This window comes from Scyliorhinus torazame, chromosome 2 (assembly GCF_047496885.1).
Source record: "Scyliorhinus torazame isolate Kashiwa2021f chromosome 2, sScyTor2.1, whole genome shotgun sequence".
Lineage (NCBI taxonomy): Eukaryota > Metazoa > Chordata > Chondrichthyes > Carcharhiniformes > Scyliorhinidae > Scyliorhinus > Scyliorhinus torazame.
In genome coordinates, this window is record NC_092708.1 from 388,263,146 (window position 1) to 388,287,724 (window position 24,579).

At 47.6% G+C, this 24,579-nt stretch overlaps 1 protein-coding gene across 2 annotated transcripts in view; it reads right to left on the reverse strand.

Moving 5' to 3' along the window:
• Nucleotides 1–24,579, reverse strand: part of ttc7b (tetratricopeptide repeat domain 7B) — a 378,370-nt gene that overhangs the window by 149,706 nt on the left and 204,085 nt on the right. For both annotated transcript variants that reach the window (XM_072494039.1, XM_072494049.1), the window contains exon 16: nt 11,180–11,296. In XM_072494039.1, coding sequence (XP_072350140.1) covers nt 11,180–11,296 — 117 coding nt within the window. The remainder of the gene's footprint in view (nt 1–11,179; nt 11,297–24,579) is intronic.

A 24,579-nucleotide genomic window follows, 5' to 3' on the forward strand; every position in this document is an offset into this window, starting at 1 on the left:
TCATCTTTTCCCTGTGGATTCCCACGATCATATTGTCATTTACTTAATTGGAAAAATTACTTTATTAGAGCCCCCTGTCATTCAGGATCTGAACTGCTTTATTCAAAGCTACAGTTGATGCAAAAGTGAATGAAGGAACATTTACCCATCTTGTATGCTGAATTTCTAGAATAGGCGGCACGGTAGCACAGTGGTTAGCACTGTTGCTTCACAGCGCCAGGGACCCGGTTCGATTCCCGGCTTGGGTCACTGTCTGTGCGGAGTCTGCACGTTCTCCCCGTGTCTGCGTGGATTTCCTCCGGGTGCTCCGGTTTCCTCCCACAAGTCCCAAAAGACGTGCTGTTAGGTGAATTGGACATTCTGGATTCTCCCTCAGTGTACCCGAACTGGCGCCAAAGGGTGGCGACGAGATGATTTTCACAGTAATATCATAGCAGTGTTAATGTAAGCCTACTTGTGATTCTAATAAAGATTATTATTAGAATCAGCACTTGTGTCAGTTGTCACTGAAGACTGGAAATGATAGAGTACAAGAAATGGTGAAGCAATGAGATGGGGGTAACAATAGTAAGGGATGCGGTATTGATAACAGTGATGAAACATGAGTGGCAAGAGACAGAATCTTGATGGCATATATGTCAGTGACAGCAGAGAGGAGGTAGCAGAGGTTCTGGCACAATTTTTGAAATATCATTGGAAATAGAAGTTGTGTCAGACAGTTGCCCTCCCTGGTGGTGGACCCTGGTCTTTTGCCCTCCCTGGTGGTGGACCTGGGGAGAAATTTAATCAGGTGGAGGATGATGAGTGGAGATCCTGCTGACTTCCCAACTGCACCCTGTAAGTCTATGACGGGTAGGTCTGTCTTACATAAGAACTAGGAGCAGGATTAGGATATGTGGGCATGAAGCAAGAGGGAGAGTTGAAATGGAAAGTGACCAGAAGGGTGGGGTCCTGCTTGCAGACTAGCGAAGGTGTTCCACAAAGTGGTCATCCAGTCTGCATTTAGTCTCTCCAATGTAGAGGAGACCGCATTGGGAGCAGCAAATACAGTAAACCAAGTTGGAGGTGCAAGTGAAATGCTGCATTACCTAAAAGGAGCATTTGGGGCCTTGGACAGTGAGGAGGGAGGTCAAGAAGGGGCAGGTCTGCAGGCACCGTCTGCGATTGCATGGGAAGGTGCCATAGGAAGGGAAGGAGGGGTTGGGTGTGATGGAGGAGTGGATGACGGTGCAGAAGCGATGTTTTTGAAGGTGGCATCAGTGGAACAGATGCAGCAGAGGCGGAGAAACTGGGAGAATGGGATGGAGTCCCTACAGGGAGCGGGGGTTTGAGGAGCTGTAGTCAAGGTAGGTGTGGGAGTCATTGGGTTTGTAATGAATATTGGGGACGGTCTATTGCCAGAAATGGAGACAGAGAGGTTAAGGAAGGGAAGTTTCAGACTTAAACCATGTGAAAGTGAGAGGGGTGGAAATTGGAAACAAATTGCTAAATATTTCCAGGACCAAAAGGAAGCATGAAGTTACAACAATATAGTCACTGATGTCACGGAATTCAGAAGCAGCTTCTTTACCCTGAAAATTATTCGAATGTGAATCTCATCACTATGGGGAGGAGTTGAAGCAAATAGCATAACTTTATTTAAGCTAAATCTGGATAATGATATGAGGGGGAAAGTAATACAAGAATATGTTGATAGAATGCCATAGTTGTGTTTTAGAATCCCTACAGTGCAGAAGGAGGCCATTCTGCCCATCGCGTCTGCACTGACCCGCTGAAAGAGCACCCCACCTAGCCCACTTCCCCACAACCTGTAACCCCACCTAATCATTGGACACTTAAGGGACAATGTAGCATTGCCTAATCTGGAGGAAGCTTTTGCAATGCAAAACAATGGCATAAGCCAACTTGGCCAGTAACCCGTTTCTGGCTGCATATTCCAGTCTAAAAACATTCTTTGCAGTTTGTTATGGATTAGGTGACTGCGAACATTTCAGATATTCGGAGTAAACTTCAGTGAAAAACCGAGATAAAAATTTCTGGCTCATATCCAGCTTGTAGTACTTGGAGGTCAATCATCTCAGTTCACTGCAGTAGTTCCTCGGGATCATGTCCTGGGCCCAACCATCTTCAGCTGCTTCATCAATTACCTCCCTTCCATCAGAAGGTTAGAAGTGGGGCTGTTCGTTGCTCAGATACTGAAGCAGTCCATGTCCAAAAGCAGTAAGACCTGGACAATATCCAGGCTTGGGCTGACAAGTGGCAAGTTACATTCGCACCATTTGGGGCGGCATGGTAGCCTAATGGTTAACACAGTTGCTTCACAGCTCCAAGGTCCCATGTTCGATTCCCGGCTTGGGTCACTGTCTGTGCAGAGTCTGCACGTACTCCCTGTGTCTGCGTGGGTTTCCTCCGGGTGCTCCCACAGTCCAAAGATGTGCTGGTTAGGTGGATTGGCCATGCTAAATTGCCTTTATTGTCCAAGAAATGTTAGATGGGGTTGCTGGGTTACGGGGATAGGGTGGAGGTGTGGGCTTAGGTAGGGTGCTCTTTCCAAGGGCCGGTGCAGACTCGATGGGCCGAATGGCCTCCTTCTGCACTGTAAATTCTGTAATTCTATGATTCAAACTAGTGTCAGGCAATGACCATCTCCTACAAGAGAGGATCTAACCATCTCCCCTTGACATCCAGTGGCATTACCATCACTGAATCTCCCAGAATCAACATCCTGGGGGTTACCATTGACCAGAAACTGAACTTGACCCAGCCATCCCCGAGCAGGCGCCGGAATGTGGCGACTAGGAGCTTTTCACAGTAACTTCATTTGAAGCCTACTTGTGAAAATAAGCGATTTTCACTTCATTTCATATACATATATTACAGGCCACCCTGTAAGCTCATCTAATCTTTGGACACTTGAGGGACAATTTAGTGTGGCCAGTCCACCTAATCTGGAGGAAACTTTGCAATGGCATGGGCCAACTTAGCCGTCAGCAACTGAACTGGACTAGCCACATTAATACTGTGGCTACCAGAGCAAGTCAAAGACTAGGAGTCCTACGGCGAGTAACTCATCTCCTGACCCCCCAAAGCCTGTCCACCATCTACAAGGCACAAGTCTGGAGTGCAATGGAATACTCTCCACTTGCCTGGATGAGTGCAGCTTCAACAACGCTCAAGAAGCTCGACACCACCCAGGACAAAGTAGTCCACTTGATTGCTCCTCCTTCCACAAACATTCATACTCTCCTCCACTGACTAACAGTGGCAGCCGTGTGTACTATCTACAAGATGCACTGAAGTAACTCACCAAGGCACCTTAGACAGCACCTTCCAAACTCACGATAACTACCATCTAGAAGGACAAGAGCAGCAGATATTTGGAACCCCATCACCTGGAGGTTTCCCTTCAAGTCACTCACCACCCTGACTTGGGAATATATCACCTCTCCTTCACTGTCCCTGGGGCAACATCCTGGAACTCCCTCCCTAACAGCACAGTGGGTGTACCTACACCCCAAGGATAATAATAATAACTGCTTATTGTCACAAGTAGGCTTCAATGAAGTTACTGTGAAAAGCCCCTAGTCGCTGCAAGGACTGCAGCGGTTCAAGAAAGCAGCTCACCACCACCTTCTGAAGGGCAACTAGGGATGGGCAATAAATGCTGTTCTAACCAGCGACGCACACATCCTGTAAATTAATTTTAAAAAATATCTAGAAGGGCAAGAGTAGCATATATATAGGGGCTGGTTTAGCACAGGGCTAAATCGCTGGCTTTGAAAGCAGACAAAGGCAGGCCAGCAGCACGGTTCAATTCCTGTACCAACCTCCCTGAACAGGCGCTGGAATGTGGCGACTAGGGGCTTTTCACAGTAACGTCATTTGAAGCCTACTTGTGACAATAAGCGATTTCATTTCATTTTCATTTTTTTCATATATGGGAATAACACCATCTGGGAGTTCCCCTCCATGTCACTAACCATCCTGGCTTGGAAATATATTGTTGTTCCTTCACTGTTGCTGGGTCAAAATCTTGGAATTCCCTCCCTATCAGCACTATGAGTGTACCTACCACTACATGCACGACCAGACTTGTCAGGTGAAAACTGGGCCAGGTTCAGTGGATATGCCCCCATCCACAGTCAAACATGTTGACTGGTGAACACAATACACTTTGTTTCACCATTTCAGGTGGGGACTCAATCAGGCCGGACTTCCCAGTCACATAGCCTCGCTCACAGATGACTAATGGGGGGCAGGCGCGCGAGATACTCAGTCTCCATCACAACTCCTTTATCTAATGATGTTTGAAAGATTGTGTCACAGGTTCTGTTATCCCCATGATTTCCCTTAAATACATAGCATTATTGCCCTATATCTCTTCCAGCTTTATCAGTACTGCTTCTACCTCATTTCCCCACTGTACCCACAGAGCTATACTCCCAACAAGTAGTCAAAATCTGCTGAAGAAAAGTAAACAAAATGATTGACCATAGACAATGATTCGGAATGACAGAACTGAATTGGTTAACCTCTGAACTGGAGTAGGCAGTGACTGAGACAGTCTTCAGGTCAGTACGTCAACACCAGTATGAAATGAAATGAAAATTGCTTATTGTCACAAGTAGACTTCAATGAAGTTACTGTGAAAAGCCCCAAGTCGCCACATTCCGGCGCCTGTTCGGGGAGGCTGTTACGGGAATTGAACCGTGCTGCTGGCCCGCCTTGGTCTGCTTTCAAAGCCAGCGATTTAGCCCCGTGCTAAACAGCCCCTGCAAACTTGTGTGAGAATTCCATCGTGATCCTGAAAGAGTTTATCCCCATCAATCACAGTTTAAGCCAACTCCATACTTTTCCTGACTAACAGTCAGTAAAAGTCTATGCCCAGGGCTTTACGTTCCCCCTATGAAAGTTTCCATATGCTGCCTGCAAACTGGTTGCTACTGGATTTCCTGCTGGCAGACGTCTTTACCATATTTTTTATTTTTAGTAAAATTCTATCGACAGACATCTGTTATCATCTCTGGTGACTTCAATACATCTCGCGCGCGCACACAGACAGGCAGGGAGATGCACGCGCACACAGACAGGCAGGGAGATGCGCGCGCACACAGACAGGCAGGGAGATGCGCGCGCACACAGACAGGCAGGGAGATGCGCGCGCACACAGACAGGCAGGGAGATGCGCGCGCACACAGACAGGCAGGGAGATGCGCGCGCTCACAGACAGGCAGGGAGATGCGCGCGCACACAGACAGGCAGGGAGATGCGCGCGCACACAGACAGGCAGGGAGGTGCGCGCGCACACAGACAGGCAGGGAGGTGCACGCGCACACAGACAGGCAGGGAGGTACGCGCACACACAGGCAGGCAGGGAGGTGCACGCGCACACAGACAGGCAGGGAGATGCGCGCGCACACAGACAGGCAGGGAGGTGCACGCGCACACAGACAGGCAGGGAGATGCGCGCGCACACAGACAGGCAGGGAGATGCGCGCGCACACAGACAGGCAGGGAGGTGCACGCGCACACAGACAGGCAGGGAGATGCACGCGCACACAGACAGGCAGGGAGATGCGCGCGCACACAGGCAGGCAGGGAGATGCGCGCGCACACAGACAGGCAGGGAGGTGCACGCGCACACAGACAGGCAGGGAGGAGCACGCGCACACAGACAGGCAGGGAGGTGCACGCGCACACAGGCAGGGAGGTGCACGCGCACACAGACAGGCAGGGAGGTGCACGCGCACACAGACAGGCAGGGAGGTGCACGCGCACACAGACAGGCAGGGAGGTGCACGTGCACACAGACAGGCAGGGAGGTGCGCGCGCACACAGGCAGGCAGGGAGGTGCACGCGCACACAGACAGGCAGGCAGGGAGGTGCGGCATGCACACAGGCAGGGACGTGCACGCATGCACACACACACCACACAAGTCGCAACTCCTTAGATAATGAAACATTTTGTGGCTGCATGCTGTAGGACCAGGACAACATTTAAGCTTGGGTTGCTAAGTAGCAAGTAACATTTGCCACAGAATGACCATTTCCAATAAAGGAGAATCTAAACACCCGACAACTGACATTCAATGTCATTACCATGTCCTACTGCTAACATCCTGGGGGCCACCACTGATACTCAACTGGAGGAGCCACATGAATACAGTGGTTACAAAAAAAGGTCAGAGACTGCAAATTCTGTGTCATGTAAGTCACCTCCTGACTCCCACAGTCTTTCCACCATCTATGTGACACAAGTCAGAGTGTCTGGAATACTGTCCACTTGTCTGGTTAGGTGCGGCTCCAACAACACTTAAGAAAATCAACACAGCTCACTTGATAAGACACCCCATCCACCATCTTCTCTCGCGCCACGACCAGCATACAGTGGCAGCAGAGTCTCCCTCGAGCCACTACCAGCACACAGTGGCAGTAACGTCTACCATCTACAAGATGCCCTGCAGCAACTCACCAAGGTTCAGCAACTTCCAAACCGCTGACCTTTACCACCCAGCAGAACACGGACAGCAGTTGCCTGGAGGCCTTCCCCCTGCGCGTTCCCCTCCAAGTCACGTACTTGGATGTCTGTGTCTATGTATTTACATTGTGTATCCATCATATGTCTTATACTTTTTCATGTATGGAACAATCTGTCTGGACTGTATGCAGAACAATACTTTTCACTGTACCTCAGTACACGTGACAATAAACCCAAATTCAAATCCAAATGGAAAAGAAGAGACAAATAACTGACTGAAACTATGATGGCGAGGTTAGGAGCAGCATGTTTATAATGTCTACCTCTAAGTAAAGCACAGAGTGTATAAAGATTGGCTCCAGTTCTATCCTTCGCCATCTGGTTTTCTGGAATATAACAGAGTGGGGGAGTTTTCCCGGTCGTTTTTATTGAATTCAAATTGCACCATCTGCCATGGTGGACTCGAATCCAGTTCCCCAGATTTTGCCCTGCGTCTCTGGGAATACTAGTCTCGAGACAATACCACTATGACACTGCCACTGAACCCATTGCAGACAAGTATGTTCCACCCCTGAAGGGCAGAATCACATGGATGTCAGAGACCATTTAGGCCATCAAATCTGACCACGTTTGCTGCCAGTTAATCCCACATATTACCTTATTTTCAAGTAACTACTGAATTCCCTTTTTGAAACATATATTCATCAGGATCTGAATGAACCCGACAGGGTCACATTTATTATTCATCTATTGTAGCCTTGAGAAGATGAGGCTGGGCCATCTTCTTGAGAACAATTGTTTTTGATTAACGTGCCAGGCAACCTCAGAGTCAACCACACAATGTAAACCTAGACTGATGATGGCTCAACCAAATCGGGTAGGCACATTTTCTTGTTTGAAGGATATTAATGAACCCATTGGATTTTTATGGCAATCTGGTAGTTTCCATTGTTCCATTGGCAGCACGGTAGCATTGTGGATAGCACAATTGCTTCACAGCTCCAGGGTCCCAGGTTCGATTCCGGCTTGGGTCACTGTCTGTGCGGAGTCTGCACATCCTCCCCGTGTGTGCGTGAGTTTCCTCCGGGTGCTCCGGTTTCCCCCCACGGTCCAAAGATGTGCAGGTTAGGTGGATTGGCCATGATAAATTGCCCTTAGTGTCCAAAATTGCCCGAGGGTTGGGTGGGGTTACTGGGTTATGGGGATAGGGTGGAGGTGTTGACCTTGGGTAGGGTGCTCTTTCCAAGAGCCGGTGCAGACTTGATGGGCCGAATGGCCTCCTTCTGCACTATACATTCTATGAAACTCTGAAACTTTCTCTTGTGCCAGCCCATTCCTAAATTATCATATGTATTGAATTTAATTTGATAGTTTGCCGTGGCAGGTTTTGACAAATGGGAGCCATCAATCACTATTTGGCCCAGCGTGAACCAAGACCTCTATCAGAACACCCTGTATCCCCGAGCGAGCAGAGCACTAAACTTCTCCAGCCTTTCCTCATAACTGTAATGTTTCAATCCTGGTTCCACCCTTGCAAATTTAGATTGCATCTTTTCATTTGCTCTTATACCTTTCCTATCATGGGGTTCTCAAAACCATAGCCAGTATTCCAACTGCAGCAAAACCAAGGTCTTATTTGAATTTGATGTTATTTTATTCTATGTTTTTAGCTACAAAACCAAGCATTCCATTTGCCTGCACAGCAAGACCTCTCTGCTTCATTTGAAAACTTACACATTATGTATATCTCCTTCCCAATACTTGATTTTTAAAATGAAAGATTCCTTCTCTACATTTAACTGCAGCTGCCCCCTCTTGCTGCGTTTTAGGTGATTTGGACATTCTGAAATCTCCCTCTGTGCACCCGAACAGGCACTGTAATGTGCTGACTAGGAACTTCATTGGCTCGACCGGGCCTACTTCAAGATCTGACCCCAGGAGCGCCCTGGGAGGGAACAGACCACGGGACCCAGCCCAACCTGCCTCAGGATGCCCCTGCCCAGGACCCAGGACCCCGAAACGGCAGAGACCACGCACGAGGACCCAAACGCGCTGCAAGGTATTCCCGCGCCCGCAGAACTCCGGGACCATCCAGACCGCAAACATGCCCCCCTAGCAACCCCTCTACCTCAACCAGCGCCCGGGACCCTGCCAGACGCGACCCCAGATATGTAAACAGCGCCCTGGACCCCGCCAGACGCGACCACCTATCTTCCACAAGAGCTGACATCTCCCATCGGATCCCAGGATCATCCAGCAGCAGCCCTACTGAAGGACAGATCTGAGGCGTTCAAGGCAGACGACCCTGACCTACACAAGAAATCCAGGTTCGCCCTCCGCAAAGCCATCAGAGATGCCAAGAGAGAATATCAAACCAAGCTAGAGTCACAGACAGACCTTCGGCGGTTGTGGCAAGGACTAAACAACATAACGGGCTACAAAGCAAAGCCGAACAGTATCTCTGGCAGCAGCGCACCACTCCCTGATGAACTCAATGCATTCTATGCTCGGTTCGAGCAGGTAACCAACAATCCGCTGGCGAGTGCCCCAGCAGCGCATAATTCACCCATACCCACCATCACAGCTTCCGAAGTCAGATTGGCCTTCCTGAAAGTGAACCCTTGGAAGGCGACGGGCCCAGACGGGATCCCTGGTCGTGCACTCAGAGCGTGCGCAGACCAACTGGCAAAGGTATTCACGGACATCTTTAACCTGTCCCTACTCCGCTCCGAGGTCCCCACCTGCTTCAAGAAGACCACCATCATACTGGTACCAAAGAAGAACCAGGCAACGTGCCTCAATGACTACCGACCAGTGGCCCTGACTTCAGTCGTAATGAAGTGCTTCGAGAGGTTGATCATGAAGCACATCACCTCCATACTCCCAGAACGCCTTGATCCACTGCAATTCGCATACCGTTGCAACCGGTCCACATCAGACACCATTTCCCTGGCCCTACACTCATCCCTAGAGCATCTCGAAAACAAGGACTCCTATATTAGACTCCTATTTATTGACTACAGCTCCGCCTTCAACACCATAATCCCAGCCAAGCTCATATCAAAGCTCCAAAACCTAGGACTTGGCTCCCCACTCTGCAACTGGATCCTCGATTTTCTGGCCAACAGACCACAATCAGTAAGAATGAACAACAACACCTCCTCCACAATAGTCCTCAACACCGGCGCCCCGCAAGGCTGCGTACTTAGCCCCCTACTCTACTCCCTGTACACACACGACTGCGTGGCAAAACCTGGTTCCAACTCCATCTACAAATTTGCTGACGATACGACCATAGTGGGCCGGATCTCGAATAACGATGAGTCCAAATACAGGAGGGAGATAGAGAACCTAGTGGAGTGGTGCAGCGACAACAATCTCTCCTTCAATGCCAGCAAAACTAAAGAGCTGGTAATTGACTTCAGGAAGCAAAGTACTGTACACACCCCTGTCAGCATCAACGGGGCCAAGGTGGAGATGGTTAGCAGTTTCAAATTCCTAGGGGTGCACATCCCCAAAAGTCTGTCCTGGTCCACCCACGTCGACGCTACCACCAAGAAAGCACAACAGCGCCTATACTTCCTCAGGAAACTAAGGAAATTCGGCATGTCCACATTGACTCTTACCAACTTTTACAGATGCACCATAGAAAGCATCCTATCGGGCTGCATCACAGCCTGGAATGGCAACTGCTCGGCCCAGGACCGCAAGAAACTTCAGAGAGTCGTGAACACCGCCCAGTCCATCACACAAACCTGCCTCCCATCCATTGACTCCATCTACACCTCCCGCTGCCTGGGGAAAGCGGGCAGTATAATCAAAGATCCCTCCCACCCGACTTACTCACTCTTCCAACTTCTTCCATCGGGCAGGAGATACAGAAGTCTGAGAACACGCACGAACAGACTCAAAAACAGCTTCTTCCCCACTGTCACCAGACTCCTAAATGACCCTCATATGGACTGATTTCATGAACACTACACCCTGTATGCTTCATCCGATGCCAGTGCTTTTGTAGTTACATTGTATATGTTGTGTTGCCCTATTATGTATTTTATTTTATTCCCTTTTCTTCTCATGTACTTAATGATCTGTTGAGCTGCTCGCAGAAAAATACTTTTCACTGTACCTCGGTACACGTGACAATAAACAAATCCAATCCAATCCAATCCATTGCAGTGTTAATGTTAAGCTTACTTGTGACACTAATAGAGATTATTATTATTTTCCCATCTTGCTAGCCTATCTACATTCTCTTGCAGGCTTTCACAATTCCTATTATCAATAACCAAAATGGCGTCATCAAATTTCAAGACTGTTTGCTCAATTTCTAAATTCAGATAGTTTTTGTAAATTTTTGCAGCATTTCCCACATCACAACGACAGCACTTCAAAATCACCTCATTGACTGGGGAAGCAATTTATGACGTTGTAAGTACAAGTATTTTCTTTCTTTTCTGACATTATAGAAGGGCTGCCAAAAGGCGAGCCGTGACAAACCAACTGTTATCCTGCAGACTTGGTTTGCATTTCAACCTTCCATGTACCCACCTTAATTTCTTATGTGATCCTTATCACATTCTCCTTCGTCTTTTGAAATAATACAAATCTCGTTCATTACATTTCCTTTCCCTGTCTTCCATTGTTTCTTCCAGATAGCTTAGGTTTAGAATTTTGATTCGGGAACTCCAACATGCATACCTGGGGTTTGTGAGTTTGTAGCATGACTTCCAGATCTGAAGCATGTGTTTGCAAGTGAGTAAAGCTTCATCAGGCCCCCTGCACACCGTCTCCAGTTTTACCTTAGTGAACAGTAATCTGTGAGGAAAGAAAGTATGGTCAATATTCAGATATCATAGCACCTTATTGCACACAAAGAAGCCATTCAGCCCATCGTGCTTGTGCTGGCTCTTCGAAAGCTGTTTGACCAACTCCCATAAAATGAAGACACTTGACGATTGCGGAAGGAAGTGACTGATGTCACTGTATCGACAGGATTACCTCCAGCTTACCCAAATTTGCAATAATGACATGTAACCATTTGGTCATATTGAACTTGAGACATGTCAAAGCTTTTCATCTTGCACTCACCAGGCCACTTTGCAAGAATACCAGAAGAGGAGGAAAACAATTTATACTGTATGAGAAGAGAATGCTCATTGGTTGACAAGCGGTAGAGGCTTTGCCATGGAGAATGCACTAGCTGATGACGACTGAAAGATAACTGCCAAGCATTGTTTGAAGTTTAAGCCAGGCAGATAACCCTGATTGGTAAAGGCATTGCGCTGGGGAATGAGCCAGTGAATGGCTGTCACTTATCGTGGTTAGCTGAAATATGTAAAATGTGTATATTTTATTTCTGTTTGTAAAGAACAGGGCCCCATGTATTAATACATGTAGCTTCTGGTACATGCAAATACGCCACACTGTGAGCCCGACTGACAATTTTAAAGTGGTTGTCAGCGTAACTCTTTTCACACTGAGGATTATTTAGCAAATGTTGTCCAATCACAGAATCAGACCTAATGCTGGACACTATATTTTGAGTTTTGCAAGTACAGGCTGTTTGGGTACAGTCTGTATTTTGCCCATTGTGAACTGCGGCTGGCACTTGCTGCTTGATTTGACTCGCCAGTCTTTGAGGTGTATAGTCTACATACCTCGCATCACACTGGCACTGAAATCCATATATAACATTACTCATGTGTGTTATAGGCAGAATGTCCGTTTGGCTTGATGACAGCGTCCTGTTAGTGGTGACCATCACTCGCGTTGCTGCTGCATAGTAGCAGCGTGAAACAACTAGCTTCACCTGTTGCTCAGATGTTTGAGGTACCCGGGTAATCGGAGATAGACTGAGCACTTTTCAGGGCCATAACCTGAGGGCCGTTCATGAGTTTGCATGATAGTAGCATGAAATTATCTGATCAGGGTAGCCATTATAGCACAGGATGTCTTTGATGCGCTCTATTTCAGCATCATGATTACACGGTGAGCAAATGACATGGGCCCTATTTATAGGCTTGCCGATATGACCAATCTTGTAGCATGTGGAACTGGAAGAATCCCAACGGATATACTGACCGGTGAAGGTAGGCTTGTGGTAGAACGTGGTAGAGAATCCCCTGGCAGATTTCTCACCTAGTATGTCAAAGTATTTTTAGTAATAATGACGTGAATAAGATTTAGAATTTCTTCCCTAAACCTCACTACCTCTTTCCACCTCAAAGATGTTTCTTAAAACCTACCTCACCAAGCTTTTAGTCATCTAGTCCATCAGACCTCAGCTAGATGTAAAAGATCTTATGGCACTACTTTGAGGAGGAGGGAAGTTAAACCGAATGTTTTGACATTGTTTACCTCTCAACCAACAGCACAAAGCCAAATTACCTATTAATTGCATTGATATATATATATTTTTAAATTTAGAGTACCCAATTCATTTTTTCCAATTAAGGGGCAATTTAGCGTGGCCAATCCACCTACCCTGCACATCTTTGGGTTGTGGGGGTGAAACCCATGCAAACACGGGGAGAATGTGCAAACTCTACACGGACAGTGACCCAGAGCCGGGATCGAACCTGGGACCTTGGTTAACCCACTGCGCCACCGTGCTGCCCTTATTGCGTTGATATTTGTGGAAATTCCCTACATGCAAAATGGTTCCCACACATACAGATTGATATCACAATAGTCAATAGCATTTAATAACATTTGAAAATACTCATAACAGAGGTCTGAAGCAGGAACGATGCAAATTTACTATTCTTGTACCTCTGGCTCAGCACTTTCACCTTGAACTTAGAAGGTTGTGCATTCAATTCCCATTCCTGAAATTACACTTACTACATTTAAAAGTATTTTAGGATTTCCTGATCTTGTGAAAGATGCAACAGAAATAGCATGGGTCTTTTTCTTTACATGGCATATAGCATTGAAGACTCGAGCCAAACCATAATGCAGCAAAACCTGCAGGAGAATCTAATTCAAAGTCTAATAAGATTGTAGCCCAGAACAGGATTGTAACGGAGGAATCCCTGCTGCTCAACATTTGGGGCTGCATGACTTACAACGTGCCTTTCAGGCATGATATTCAATATCACAGTATTAAGTATTAAATTAACATGGACAGGCTTCGTGAGTAACCCCCAAAGATACCCAGTGTGCTTTCCAGTTCCATGGTTGTGCCAGCTGTTACTTCTGCTAACCTGCAAAACAGTAGCAGCATTCAATGTTTCAAGTGTCGACTAACTTATCAAAGAACAAAGACTTGCAAGTATGTGGCGACTTTCATGATCACAGGATGCCTCAAAATATTTTGCAGCCACCTGACAACTTTAGAAGTACAATAATTACTTGTGTAGTAATGTAGGAAATGCAGCAGGCAGTTTCTGCAGAGAATGTCCACAAAGAGCTACGAGATAAAAGGCCCGGTAATCTGTTTTACTCAAGTTGGTTGTGGCGAATATCTAGTTCATGGTACATAGAACATTGAACAGTACAGCACAGTGCAGGCCCTTCAGCCCACGATGTTGTGCCGACCATTTATCCTAATCTAAGATCAACCAAACCTACACCCCTTCAATTTTACTGCTGTCCATGTGCCTGTCCAAGAGTCGCTTAAATATCTAACTCCACCACCTCTGCTGGCAGTGCATTCCACACACTCACCACTCTCTGTATAAAGAACCTACCTCTGACATCTCCCCTGTACCTTCCTCCAATCACCTTAAAATTCCCCTCGTGACAGCCATTTCCACCCTGGGGAAAAGTCTCTGGCTATCCACGCCTCTCATCACCTTGTACACCTCTATCAAGTCACCTCTCTGCCTTCTTCGCTCCAGTGAGAAAAACCCTAGCTCCCTCAACCTTTCTTCAGTCCAGGCAGCATCCTGGTAAATCTCCTCTGTACCCTCCCCAAAGCATCCACATCCTTCCTATAATGAGGCGACCAGAACTGGACACAATATTCCAAGTGTGGTCCAACTAAGGTTTTATAAAGCTGCAGCAAAACCTCGCGGCTCTTAAACTCATGTTAATACTATGAGGTAATATTTGTCCAGGATAGGATATTGCTGTGAAGGTAAGATAACTAAATTGCTGGGCGTTAGAGATTGCCTGAACACTTAAAAGGTTACCTATGTTTGTTCAATAGAGTTCGAATAGATGGTGTCATAAAACAGCGGGTGGGCTTACTTAGCTGGAGAAATTGTAAAGGAAGGATAATAGTTTTGAAGCTCAGTTTGAGGGCAGACCAGAGAGCAGGCTATCTCATCAGGGAGATAGGTGGTGCTTAAGGAGGTGCTCTCATTCCAATTTATATGTGTGTTTGAGTGTTCTGCGGCTGGATACTGAAAAGGTGTGGGGCTGTTAGCAGGCTCCACGCAGTTAGAGCTCAGAGAAGTCCTGGAGAGCCAAGAATCGGTTCTGTGCTGGAGATGGTTAGGGTTCTGAAGAAGCTCTGGGAGCCATGCGCAGCTTGGTGGAGCCAGGATACCGGGGTTTGGAGAAACCAAAGGATAGTGCCACCTTAGTGAAGCCTTTGGATCACGGCGGCGAGAACCCAGGTTCGATCCCGGCCCTGGGTCACTCTCCGTGTGGAGTTTGCACATTCTCCCCATGTCTGCGTGGGTTTCACCCCTACAACCCAAAGATGTGCAGGGTAGGTGAATTGGCCACGCTAATTTTGCCCCTTAATTGGAAAAAAAAAGTGAAGCCTTTGGTGTTGGACTTGAACTCTTATGTTAACTTAAGTATTTAAAAATAAGAAATTTAAAATTGAAATATTAGCTGACACTGAATTTAAAAAAATTTGGCTTGGGCAGCAAATATTCTGCATGTCATGGTTGCAAGTAATACAGATCATGACGTTTCCCGGTGCATTTGTAGTTTTTTGCAGAGTTATCTAGTCTCAGCTAGAGTGACAATGGCAGATCAAAGAGCCCAACATCCTTGGAATAGTTTGGGGTGAATAAATAGTTCAAACAAGGCTCCAAAACCCAATAGTGGTCTAACGTCTCTACGTAAAGTTGCATGCATCCAAAGATGAAAAAGAGTTTGCCTTATTTTATTCTGCGTCAATTGTCCATTTTAAATCTGAGATTTCTAATTCTTTGTTAATTGAAAGCACATGGGGAAAAGAGGAGTACCTGGAGTTAGATCAGCCATGATCTCAATGGAAGGCAGAACAGGCCCAAGCTATTAATGGCCGATTCCTGACACCCCCATCTAATGGTACTGTATGCTTGAATAAGTTGGTACCTTTGGGTCTGTTGTGCAGAATTGGGGAAAGGGGACTGAAAAATTACAAAAAACAGATAGATACCTCAATCAGACTGGTTAAACATGTATTTAGTGCAGTGGCAGGCTACGTCTTATATTCACTGCAAATCTTGCACTGACAATATAATTGTGAAGGTGCTGGAGTATTTTAAGTAACTATAATTACAAGAATAAAAACAGGATTTGGGAAAAAAAAAGTCTTGCGATTAGCTGTGAATTCCTGCTGTTCCTACTCCTCCCACAATGCTTACTTCTTCATTACTTCACTCAAGTAGTCATTCTTTATGCAAGTCTAGCCATTTGACCATTGGGCTTCATGGGGGAGAGCTCGATTCTGCCCTTGTGTGCACATTATCCAGATTAAAAAACAGACCAATGGCCCATTTCACCTCCTCCTCCCCTTCTTCCCCTAACCCACACACTCACAAAGTCAACTATATCACCTTTACTTGGCACCGTAGCGGAGACCTGACAAACTCTGCCCTGACCACAGTCCTAATCTGGACATTTCCTGGTCATTAACTACAAAGGAGGTCGGTGCAATGCAACAATCCACATTTGCTTAGGGCTGCAAATCTAGGAAAACATCCCACTTCATTGAAGCGTAATCAGGCAGAAATTAACACTGAACCAAAGAAGGAGACATTAGGAATATTCAAACACTTGGTCAAATGGTTAAGACTCTTGAGGAGAGAGAGGTAGAGGGGTAGAATATACTAAAGGACAGCATAGTTTGTAATACAGTATTTCATGCTACTTGTTCAAATAAGGTGACAGCCGTAGGATGTCTCACAGGGGGCAAAGTTATACTCCAGTACTTGACACTAATTGACTTGTATTTCTTAACTATCCTATTTTAATCCAGCATCTAGACGTCAAAGTGTCATTTGAGAAAACCCACACAGACGTACACGACTCCCAAGTGGACAGAAGCTGGCTGATTTTCAGCTTCCAATTCACAACCACACTCTTACCTCACATGCGGATTCAAATTCCACCCTTTCAACACATGGAAATTTGAAAGGGATAGTCTCAAGCGCTGCAATACTTTCACAATGCTTCATAGGGCCTAATCAGCTGAAGGTAAGGTCCGCTGTGGAGTGATTAAAACTGGTGATATGGAAGATGCCAGAATTATAAGAGCGGAGAGATCTGGGAGGATTTTAGGACTGGAGTAAATTACTGGGATAGGGAGGAACGTGTCCATAAAGGGATCAGAGAATCTTAAAGCGGAGGCATTTCCACACCAGAGCAACTGTCAGGCAGAGAGCACAGGCAGTAACGGGTGAATGGGACTTGGTGCGAGACAAGGACGGCAGTGTTTTGGATTACCTCAAGATTAGGGTGTGCAAGGTTAGAGAAGGGCCAGGAGAGCACTGGAACAGTCATATCTAGAGGTAACATAAAACACGTAGCAGAGAAACTGGCCATTCAGCCCAACCAATTCATGTTGGCATTTGTGTTCCACTAGGTCTTCCATCATCGTTCCTCATGTAACTCTATCTGTGTACCTTCGATATTCCCTTAACCCTCATATGCCTTTTTTCCAGTTGAACCGGAAATGAAATTATACTATTTTTCAGAACTATTCCCCGTGGAAGCGAGTTCCACATTCTAACCACTTTCTGGTTAAAAAGATTTCTCCTGAATTCCCGGTTTGATTTCTTGCTGGACATAGGAACATAGGACTTAGGAGCAGGAGGAGGTAATTCCCCCTCAGCCTGCTCCGCTATTCAATAAAATCTGGCTGATCACGTTGTGGTCTCAACGCCACTTTCCTGTCTGCCCCATAACCTTTGAAAATCTGTCAAACTCTGCCTTGAATAAATTCAATGACCCTGGCTCCAAGCCAGGCAATAGCTTCCGCAGCAGCTAATGGGGCTCTCTGGGCCTTCCACTGAATCTTGCCAGGAGACAGTTTTCAATGATGAGCGCACCATACTCTCGATTTCCTGTTAGCTAACCAATCCTTTAGCGATGCTAATATGTTATCCCCTACACCATGTGCTCTTATTTTGTGTAGTAATCAGAGATGTAGCACCATATCAAATGCCTTTTGGAAATCCAAGTATAAAAATGGGTTTCCCATCCCCATCTTATTTGCTACTTCACCAGTGACTATCTTTTATTGATGGCCTCTAGTTTCGCACTCTCACACAAGCATCAACTCCGTGTCTGCTCTATCAAAACCTTTCATAATTTTAAAGACCTCTAATAGCGCATCGTTGAGATTTCTCTTTTCAAAAGAAAAGGTACCCAGCCAACTCATCCAATTATGCACAACCTTGCTGATCTTTTGTCACTTTTGTCATTCTTTATTGCACCGTTTCCAGCATGTCAATACACTCGTCGCAGATAGCATTTGTGTGTTTTATTACTGCCATGATCAATGTTTCATATGTGAAGGATGTATGTTTTCTTACCCTCAGTGACTGCCCAATTAAAAAAATCCAGCAGCAAGCTTTTTGTGAATTTAAAAATAAGAAGGGTTATCAAGTTTAAAATGTGATGTTTCACTCACTCATTATCCATACCATCACTCATACAAAGGTTTGATACAGGGAAAAATAATACAATTACAACGTATGATCGTCTCAGTCTCTATTTTAAGGCAGACCTGTGGCTTCTCGGACAAGTTGGTGTTTTAGTTGAAGTGGAGGTCTTTACACAGCAGAGGATTGTCAATAAGCCGCAACGCCTCTTGTAGTTGAATTTCCAGGAAATTGATTCTCAAGTGAATTTGAAGTTGGAGAAAGTTGGGAACTTCTCTCACCTTCAAGGCATTATCATTATTCCATTGGCTGCTTAGTTTGCTTGTAGCTGGTTCAATGTCTGCCTGATGGATTTCTCCAGAGGATAGCTTCTTGTTGCTTTAAAAGGTGGCAACAAACTCGGCAGTCTCACCATGTGACCTGTTACAAGCCCAAAGCCCTTTTTCTTTTAAAAAAAAATGTTTTTATTGCTTTTCACAATTTTATGTTACACATTCCAGCTTGTTCTTTAAATTTACAGGTTTCATCACCACACAAGGTATTGAGCAACGTGATCAAAGAAAAATTAAAAATTACAATAAGCCAAAGAACGAGAAGAAAACAAAAATGATACAAACAAACAAGGATCATTACACATATTTACAAGTGTCTCCTCCCACTCCATGGCTGTGGCTTCCCTTTGGCCGCTCTGCCTTAGTTGGCTGCCCTGTATTGGCCCGAGCTTGTCTAGTTGTGGCTCCCTCTGCCTTTTCCTGCTTGCCCTCGGGCCCGGTTCCTGCGGCTATGTCGCTTGTGTCACGCCATCTTTTTGTGTTTTGACCCCCTCCCCTGTATCCCCTCTCCCCCCGGCCTCAGCTTCCCTTTCCGTTGCGATCCGTGGCTTGTCCTTGCCTCCTTCCACCCCCCTTCCATGTCTGTGGAAGCCCTCTTCCGACCCACGGATGGCAAATTTTATCCTCTCCAGTTGGAGGGTTCCGCCAGGTCGGACAGCCAGTCTTTAGGTGGTGCTGCTGATTGCCAGCCGAGCATGATTCTTCGGTGGGTGATTAGGGAGGCAAAGCTAGGGCGTCGGCCCCCCTCCCCATGAAGAGTTCTGGCCGATCTGAAACCCCAAGGACTGCTACTTTTGGGCCTTGTTCCACCTTCACTCCAACAACCTTGATCATTGCCTCAAAGTAGATTACCCAGACCCGGCAAGTCGGGCGCAGGCCTAGAACATGTGGACCTGGTTGGCCGGGCCTCCCTGGCACCATTCGGATTTGTCCTCCACCTCCGGGAAGAACCTGTTCATTTGGGTTCTGGTCATGTGCACTCTGTGCACCACCTTTAGCTACTTTAGGCTCAGCCCTGGCATGTGGAGGTGGAGTTTGTCCTGTGCAGTGCTTCAGTCCTCCCCCTACTTTCATGCCTAGCTCTCCCTCCCATTTTTCCTGGTCTCGTCCATATAGATCCCACAGTTCCCCTTCCCTAGGTCACCCACGTCCCAACAGTTCCTCAACTAGCAAGTTTCCCTACGGAGTAAGTTCTTAACCTGTATATACCTCATCTCGTTCCCTTTAGGTAAGTTGGAACCTCTCTGTGAGTACCTCCAGGGCCGCTAGTCTGTCGTCTGCGTACCTGTCACTAACCATCAGCGTCCCCTCATCCTGTCTCTGTCTTTTGATGGTGGCGTCAATTGTTGTGGGCATGAACCGGTGGTTGTGGGGGCCATGGTGGACATTTCGGTTAGGCCGAAGTGTTGTCTCATTTGATACCACGTTTGGAGCGTGCTACCACCACTGGGCTTTTTGGGCGTTTGGTCGGAGGGGATAGCAGTGTGGTCATGACTAGGGCTCGGAGGGACGCCCCCATGGAAGGACCTTCCTCCACCCTCATCCATTCCACTCGCAATTGCTTCACCCATCCCCTCACTCTCTCTGCCGTGGTCGCCCAATGTAGAACTATAGTTTGGGGGGGAGGGGGGACAAGGCCTCCTTTGTTGGACTTTTTTTGGGATCCTCGGGTTCTTCCCCCCCCCCCCCCCCCCCACACACACACACACACACACACACACACACACAAACACCATGATTAGTTTATCTACTGTGTTGAATAAGGGAAGTAGATCGGGAAGGATCTGAACAGGAAGAGGAACCTGGGCAGTATGTTCATTTTGATCATCTGCACTCTCCCTGCCAGAGAGTCATAGATGTTTACAGCATGAAAACAGGCCCTTCAGCCCAACTTGTCCATGCCGTCCAGTTTTTACCACTAAGCTAGTCCCAATTGTCCGCATTTGGCCCATATCTCTCTATACCCATCTTTCCCATACAATTGGCTAAATTGTACCCGCCTATACTATTGCCTTTGACAGTCCGTTCCAGACACTACCCACCCTGTGTGGGAAAAATTTCCCCTCTGGACCCTTTTGTATCTCTCCCCCTCCCCTTAAACCTATGCCCTCTAGTTTTAGACTCCCCTACCTTTGGGAAAAGATGTTGACTATCTACCTTATCCTTGCCCCTCACTATTTTACAGACCTCTATAAGGTCACCCCCAAGCCTCCTAGGCTCCAGGGAAAAAAGTCCCAGTCTATCCAGCCTCTCCTTATAATTCAAACCATCAAGTCCCGATAGCATCCTAGTAAATTTTTTGAGCACTCTTTCTAGTTTAATAATATCCTTTCTATAATAGGGTGACCAGAACATAGTATCTCGTGTATGGCCATAACTAATGTCTTGTACAACTTCAGCAAGACGTCCCAACTCCTGTATTCAATGTTCTGACCAATGAAACCAAGCGTGCCGAATGCCTTCTTCACCACCCTGTCCACCTGTGAGTCCACTTTCAAGGAGCTATGAACCTGTACTCCGAGATCTCTTTGTTCTATAACTCGCTCCAACACCCTACCATTAACTGAGTAGGTCCTGCCCCGATTCGAACTACCAAAATACATCACCTCACATATTTTTTCTTCAAATTATAGAGAGTGGGAGTGTGTCCCACTTCTGCAGACCCCTTTTAACTTCCACCAGACCCGTCAGGTTCCATTTGTTGATCCGTGTCCAGTCGTGGGCAATTTGGATTCCCAGGTAACGGAATTTGTTTTGGGCTTGTTTGAATGGCAGTCCCTCCAGCTTTGCCCTCTCCCTTGCAGGTTCACCGGGAAGACTTCGCTTTTGCTCAGGTTGCATTTGTAGCCAGAAAAGGCTCCAAACCCCATTACGAGCTTCATTCTTAAAAAAGTTTTGAAATTCATTTACGGGATGTGGGCATCACTGGTTAGACCAGCATTTATTGCCCATCCCTAATTGCCCTTCAGAAGGTGGTGGTGAGTTTGCTTCTGAAGCCGCTGCAGTCCTCGAGGTGTAGGTACACCCACTGTGCTGTTAGGATGTGAGCTCCTGGATGTTGCCCTAGCGACAGTGAAGGAACGGTGATATATTTCCAAGCCAGGATGGTGAATGGCTTGGAGGGGAACCTCCAGGTGGTGGGGTTCCAAGTATCTGCTGCTCTTGACCTTCTAGATGGTAGTGGTCGTGGATTTGGAAGGTGGTATCTAAGGAACCTTGGTGAGTTACTGCAGTGCATCTTGTAGATGGTATACACGGCTGGCACTGTTCGTCGGTGGTGGAGGGTTTGAACTTTGTGGAAGGAGGAACAATCAAGCGGGCTGTTTTGTCCTGGATGGTGTCGAGCTTCTTGAGTGTTGTTGGAGCTGCACTCATCCAGGCAAGTGGAGAGTATTCCATTACACTCCATGAACCCTTCCATACTGGGTTGGGGGTCCGAGATGTCAAGGAGCATGTCATCTGCATAGAGTGAAACTCTCTGCTCTCTGTCGCCCCTCTGGATACCTCTCCAGCCTTTTGCCGTTCTGAGGGCGATCGCCAGTGGCTTGGTTGCCAGGGTGAACAGCAGCTGGGATAGCGGGCATCTCTGCTTCATGCCTCTGTGCAGCTAGAGTATTTAGAGCTGGTGGTGTCAGTCCATACGATTGTCATGGGAGCACTGTGCAGTAGCTTCACCCAGGAGGTGAGGCCTGATTCAAGCTAAAATCGCTCCAGTACCTCTACGAGGTACTTCCACTCGACTCTGTCAAAGGCCTTTGTTAGGGGGCCATCCAAAATGGCCGTGGTCACCATACTCACCATGAGGCCGGGCCCTTGCGTTCTAGGGTTTCCCGTTGTCCAGGGGCCACCCAGATGGCCGGCAGCAATGTGTACGCCAGCAATGTGCACGCCAGCAATGTGCACGCCAGCAATGTGCACGCCAGCAATGTGCACGCCAGCAATGTGTACGCCAGCAATGTGTACGCCAACAATGTGTACGCCAACAATGTGTACACCATGTTGGTGAGCCCCTGCACTCAGGTTTCCCTATGTTCGGGCGCCCTCCAGTGGCTGTTTGTAGTGTCTTTGCATTCCTTTCCATGTGCGCTCCACCAGAGCTATCCTAGAGACACCCCCCCGGCGCTAAGTGTGTTTCCCTCCATCTTCCCCTGCCCCCGGCGGGTACCCCTCCCATTTACCCTCGATACCCCCCAGTTTGTAATGTTCTCTCCCCCTGTTGCCATGCACCCTCTCCCTGAAAGGAGATGTGCCGCAGCCCCCCTTGCTCGTACTTACTGGTGCTAGCTTACTCGCTAGTGTGATGGCCCCCCTCCTGGGGTCGATCTCTATCTCCCCACCTCGACTGCTGCCTATCTATTCCCCCTTCCTCCTCCTCGCTCCTCCTGCGCCCTGCTGCTCTTGCCGCCTCCTTTCTGAGACTTAGCTCCAGCATTCAAAAGGAGACGGTACAGTCTCACACAAACAGTAATGTCCCAGTAAGTGAGGGTGTCCGGTTCATCGCTGCTTCTATTGCCATCTTCCCAGCCCGTGTTTGTGGAGAATTCTTACGCATCCGCCGGTGCGGTGCAGTAAACTTCTCTGCCCTGGAAGGCGACCCAGGGATTGGCTGGGTTCAGCATTCCAAACACAACAGAATGGAATATAATCACTACAGTGCAAGAGGTGGCCATTTGGCCCATCGTGTCTGTACCGACTCGCTGAAAGAGCACCTTACCAAGGCCCAATTCCCTGTAACCCACCTAATCTTTGGACACTTCGGGGCAATTTTAGCATGGCCAATCCACCCAACCTTCACATCTTTGGAAACCCACGCAGACACAGGGAGAAAGTGCAAACCCCACACAGTCACCCAAAAGCGGAATTGAACCTGGGTCCCTGGCGCTGTGAAGCAGCAGTGCTAACCATTGCGTCACCAGAGTAACCTGGGAGCTCTGTCTATTCCTGGTGGCTTGGGAAAGCTGTCTCTTCCCACCAGGTTACCCAACATTTGGGCCACATACTCAACGGGGTTTTTGCCCTCGGTTCCCTCTGGTAGCCGAACTATATTTTTTCTCTACAAATTTAGGGTACCCAATTAATTTTTCCCAATTAAGGGGCAATTTAATGTGGCCAATCCACCTACCCTGCACATCTTTAGGTTGTGGGGCAAACCCCACACAAACATGGGGAGAATGTGCAAACTCCACACGGACAGTGACCAAGAGCCGGGATCGAACCTGGGACCTTGGCGCCGTGAGGCAGCTATGCTATCCACTGCGCCACCGTGTTGCCCCCCTGGTAGCCCAACTATGCGTAGATTCTGGCCCGCGATCGATTTTCCTGAACCTCGTCCTTTCTCCTCAGCATCCCTTGTATCACCAACCTTCCCATCTCCGTGTCTAATGTGGCGGAACGGTCGCTCTGGTCTGTTGAGGGCTTCCCGAGCTCCCTTATCGTTGCAACCTGGGTCTCCAGCTGTTTTTTCCACAGCCGCCTTTAGGCTGATCAGCGCCTCTGCACCTTGACCGTTGCCCTCATCCCCGTCCTCATGGATTCCTGTACGGGAAACTGCCTCCATCCATCGGGAAGGGGGGGTGGGGGGAAAGAGCTCTGTGCGCCGCCTGACAATCCGTCTCGTTCAGATGTGGCTGGGGCCTCGCCGCCCCACGTGCTTGCTGTCACCTCACTCCTTCTCTTCGGGCTTTTGTTGGCTTTTGTTGCCTTTTCCCCCCTTCCGGCCCCTGGAGCTGCGGCCACTTGGCAATTCATGTCCTGATGGGGTTGGAGGATGGTGACGGGTGTTTTCTCCCAATTTTAGGGGACTGTTTTGGGCTTAAAGTACCATTTTCCAAGTTTTCAGAAGGAGTGCCACCTTTCGTGCATCCACTCAGCACATCCCCGTCACTAGAAGTGACCCCAAAGTTCCTTTTCAAACATAGAGGTGGGTGGCCAGGTCGATTATTCTTCCCGTTTGATGACTTTCATACCGTGAGCATTTAAGACAGCTGGTGGCTTT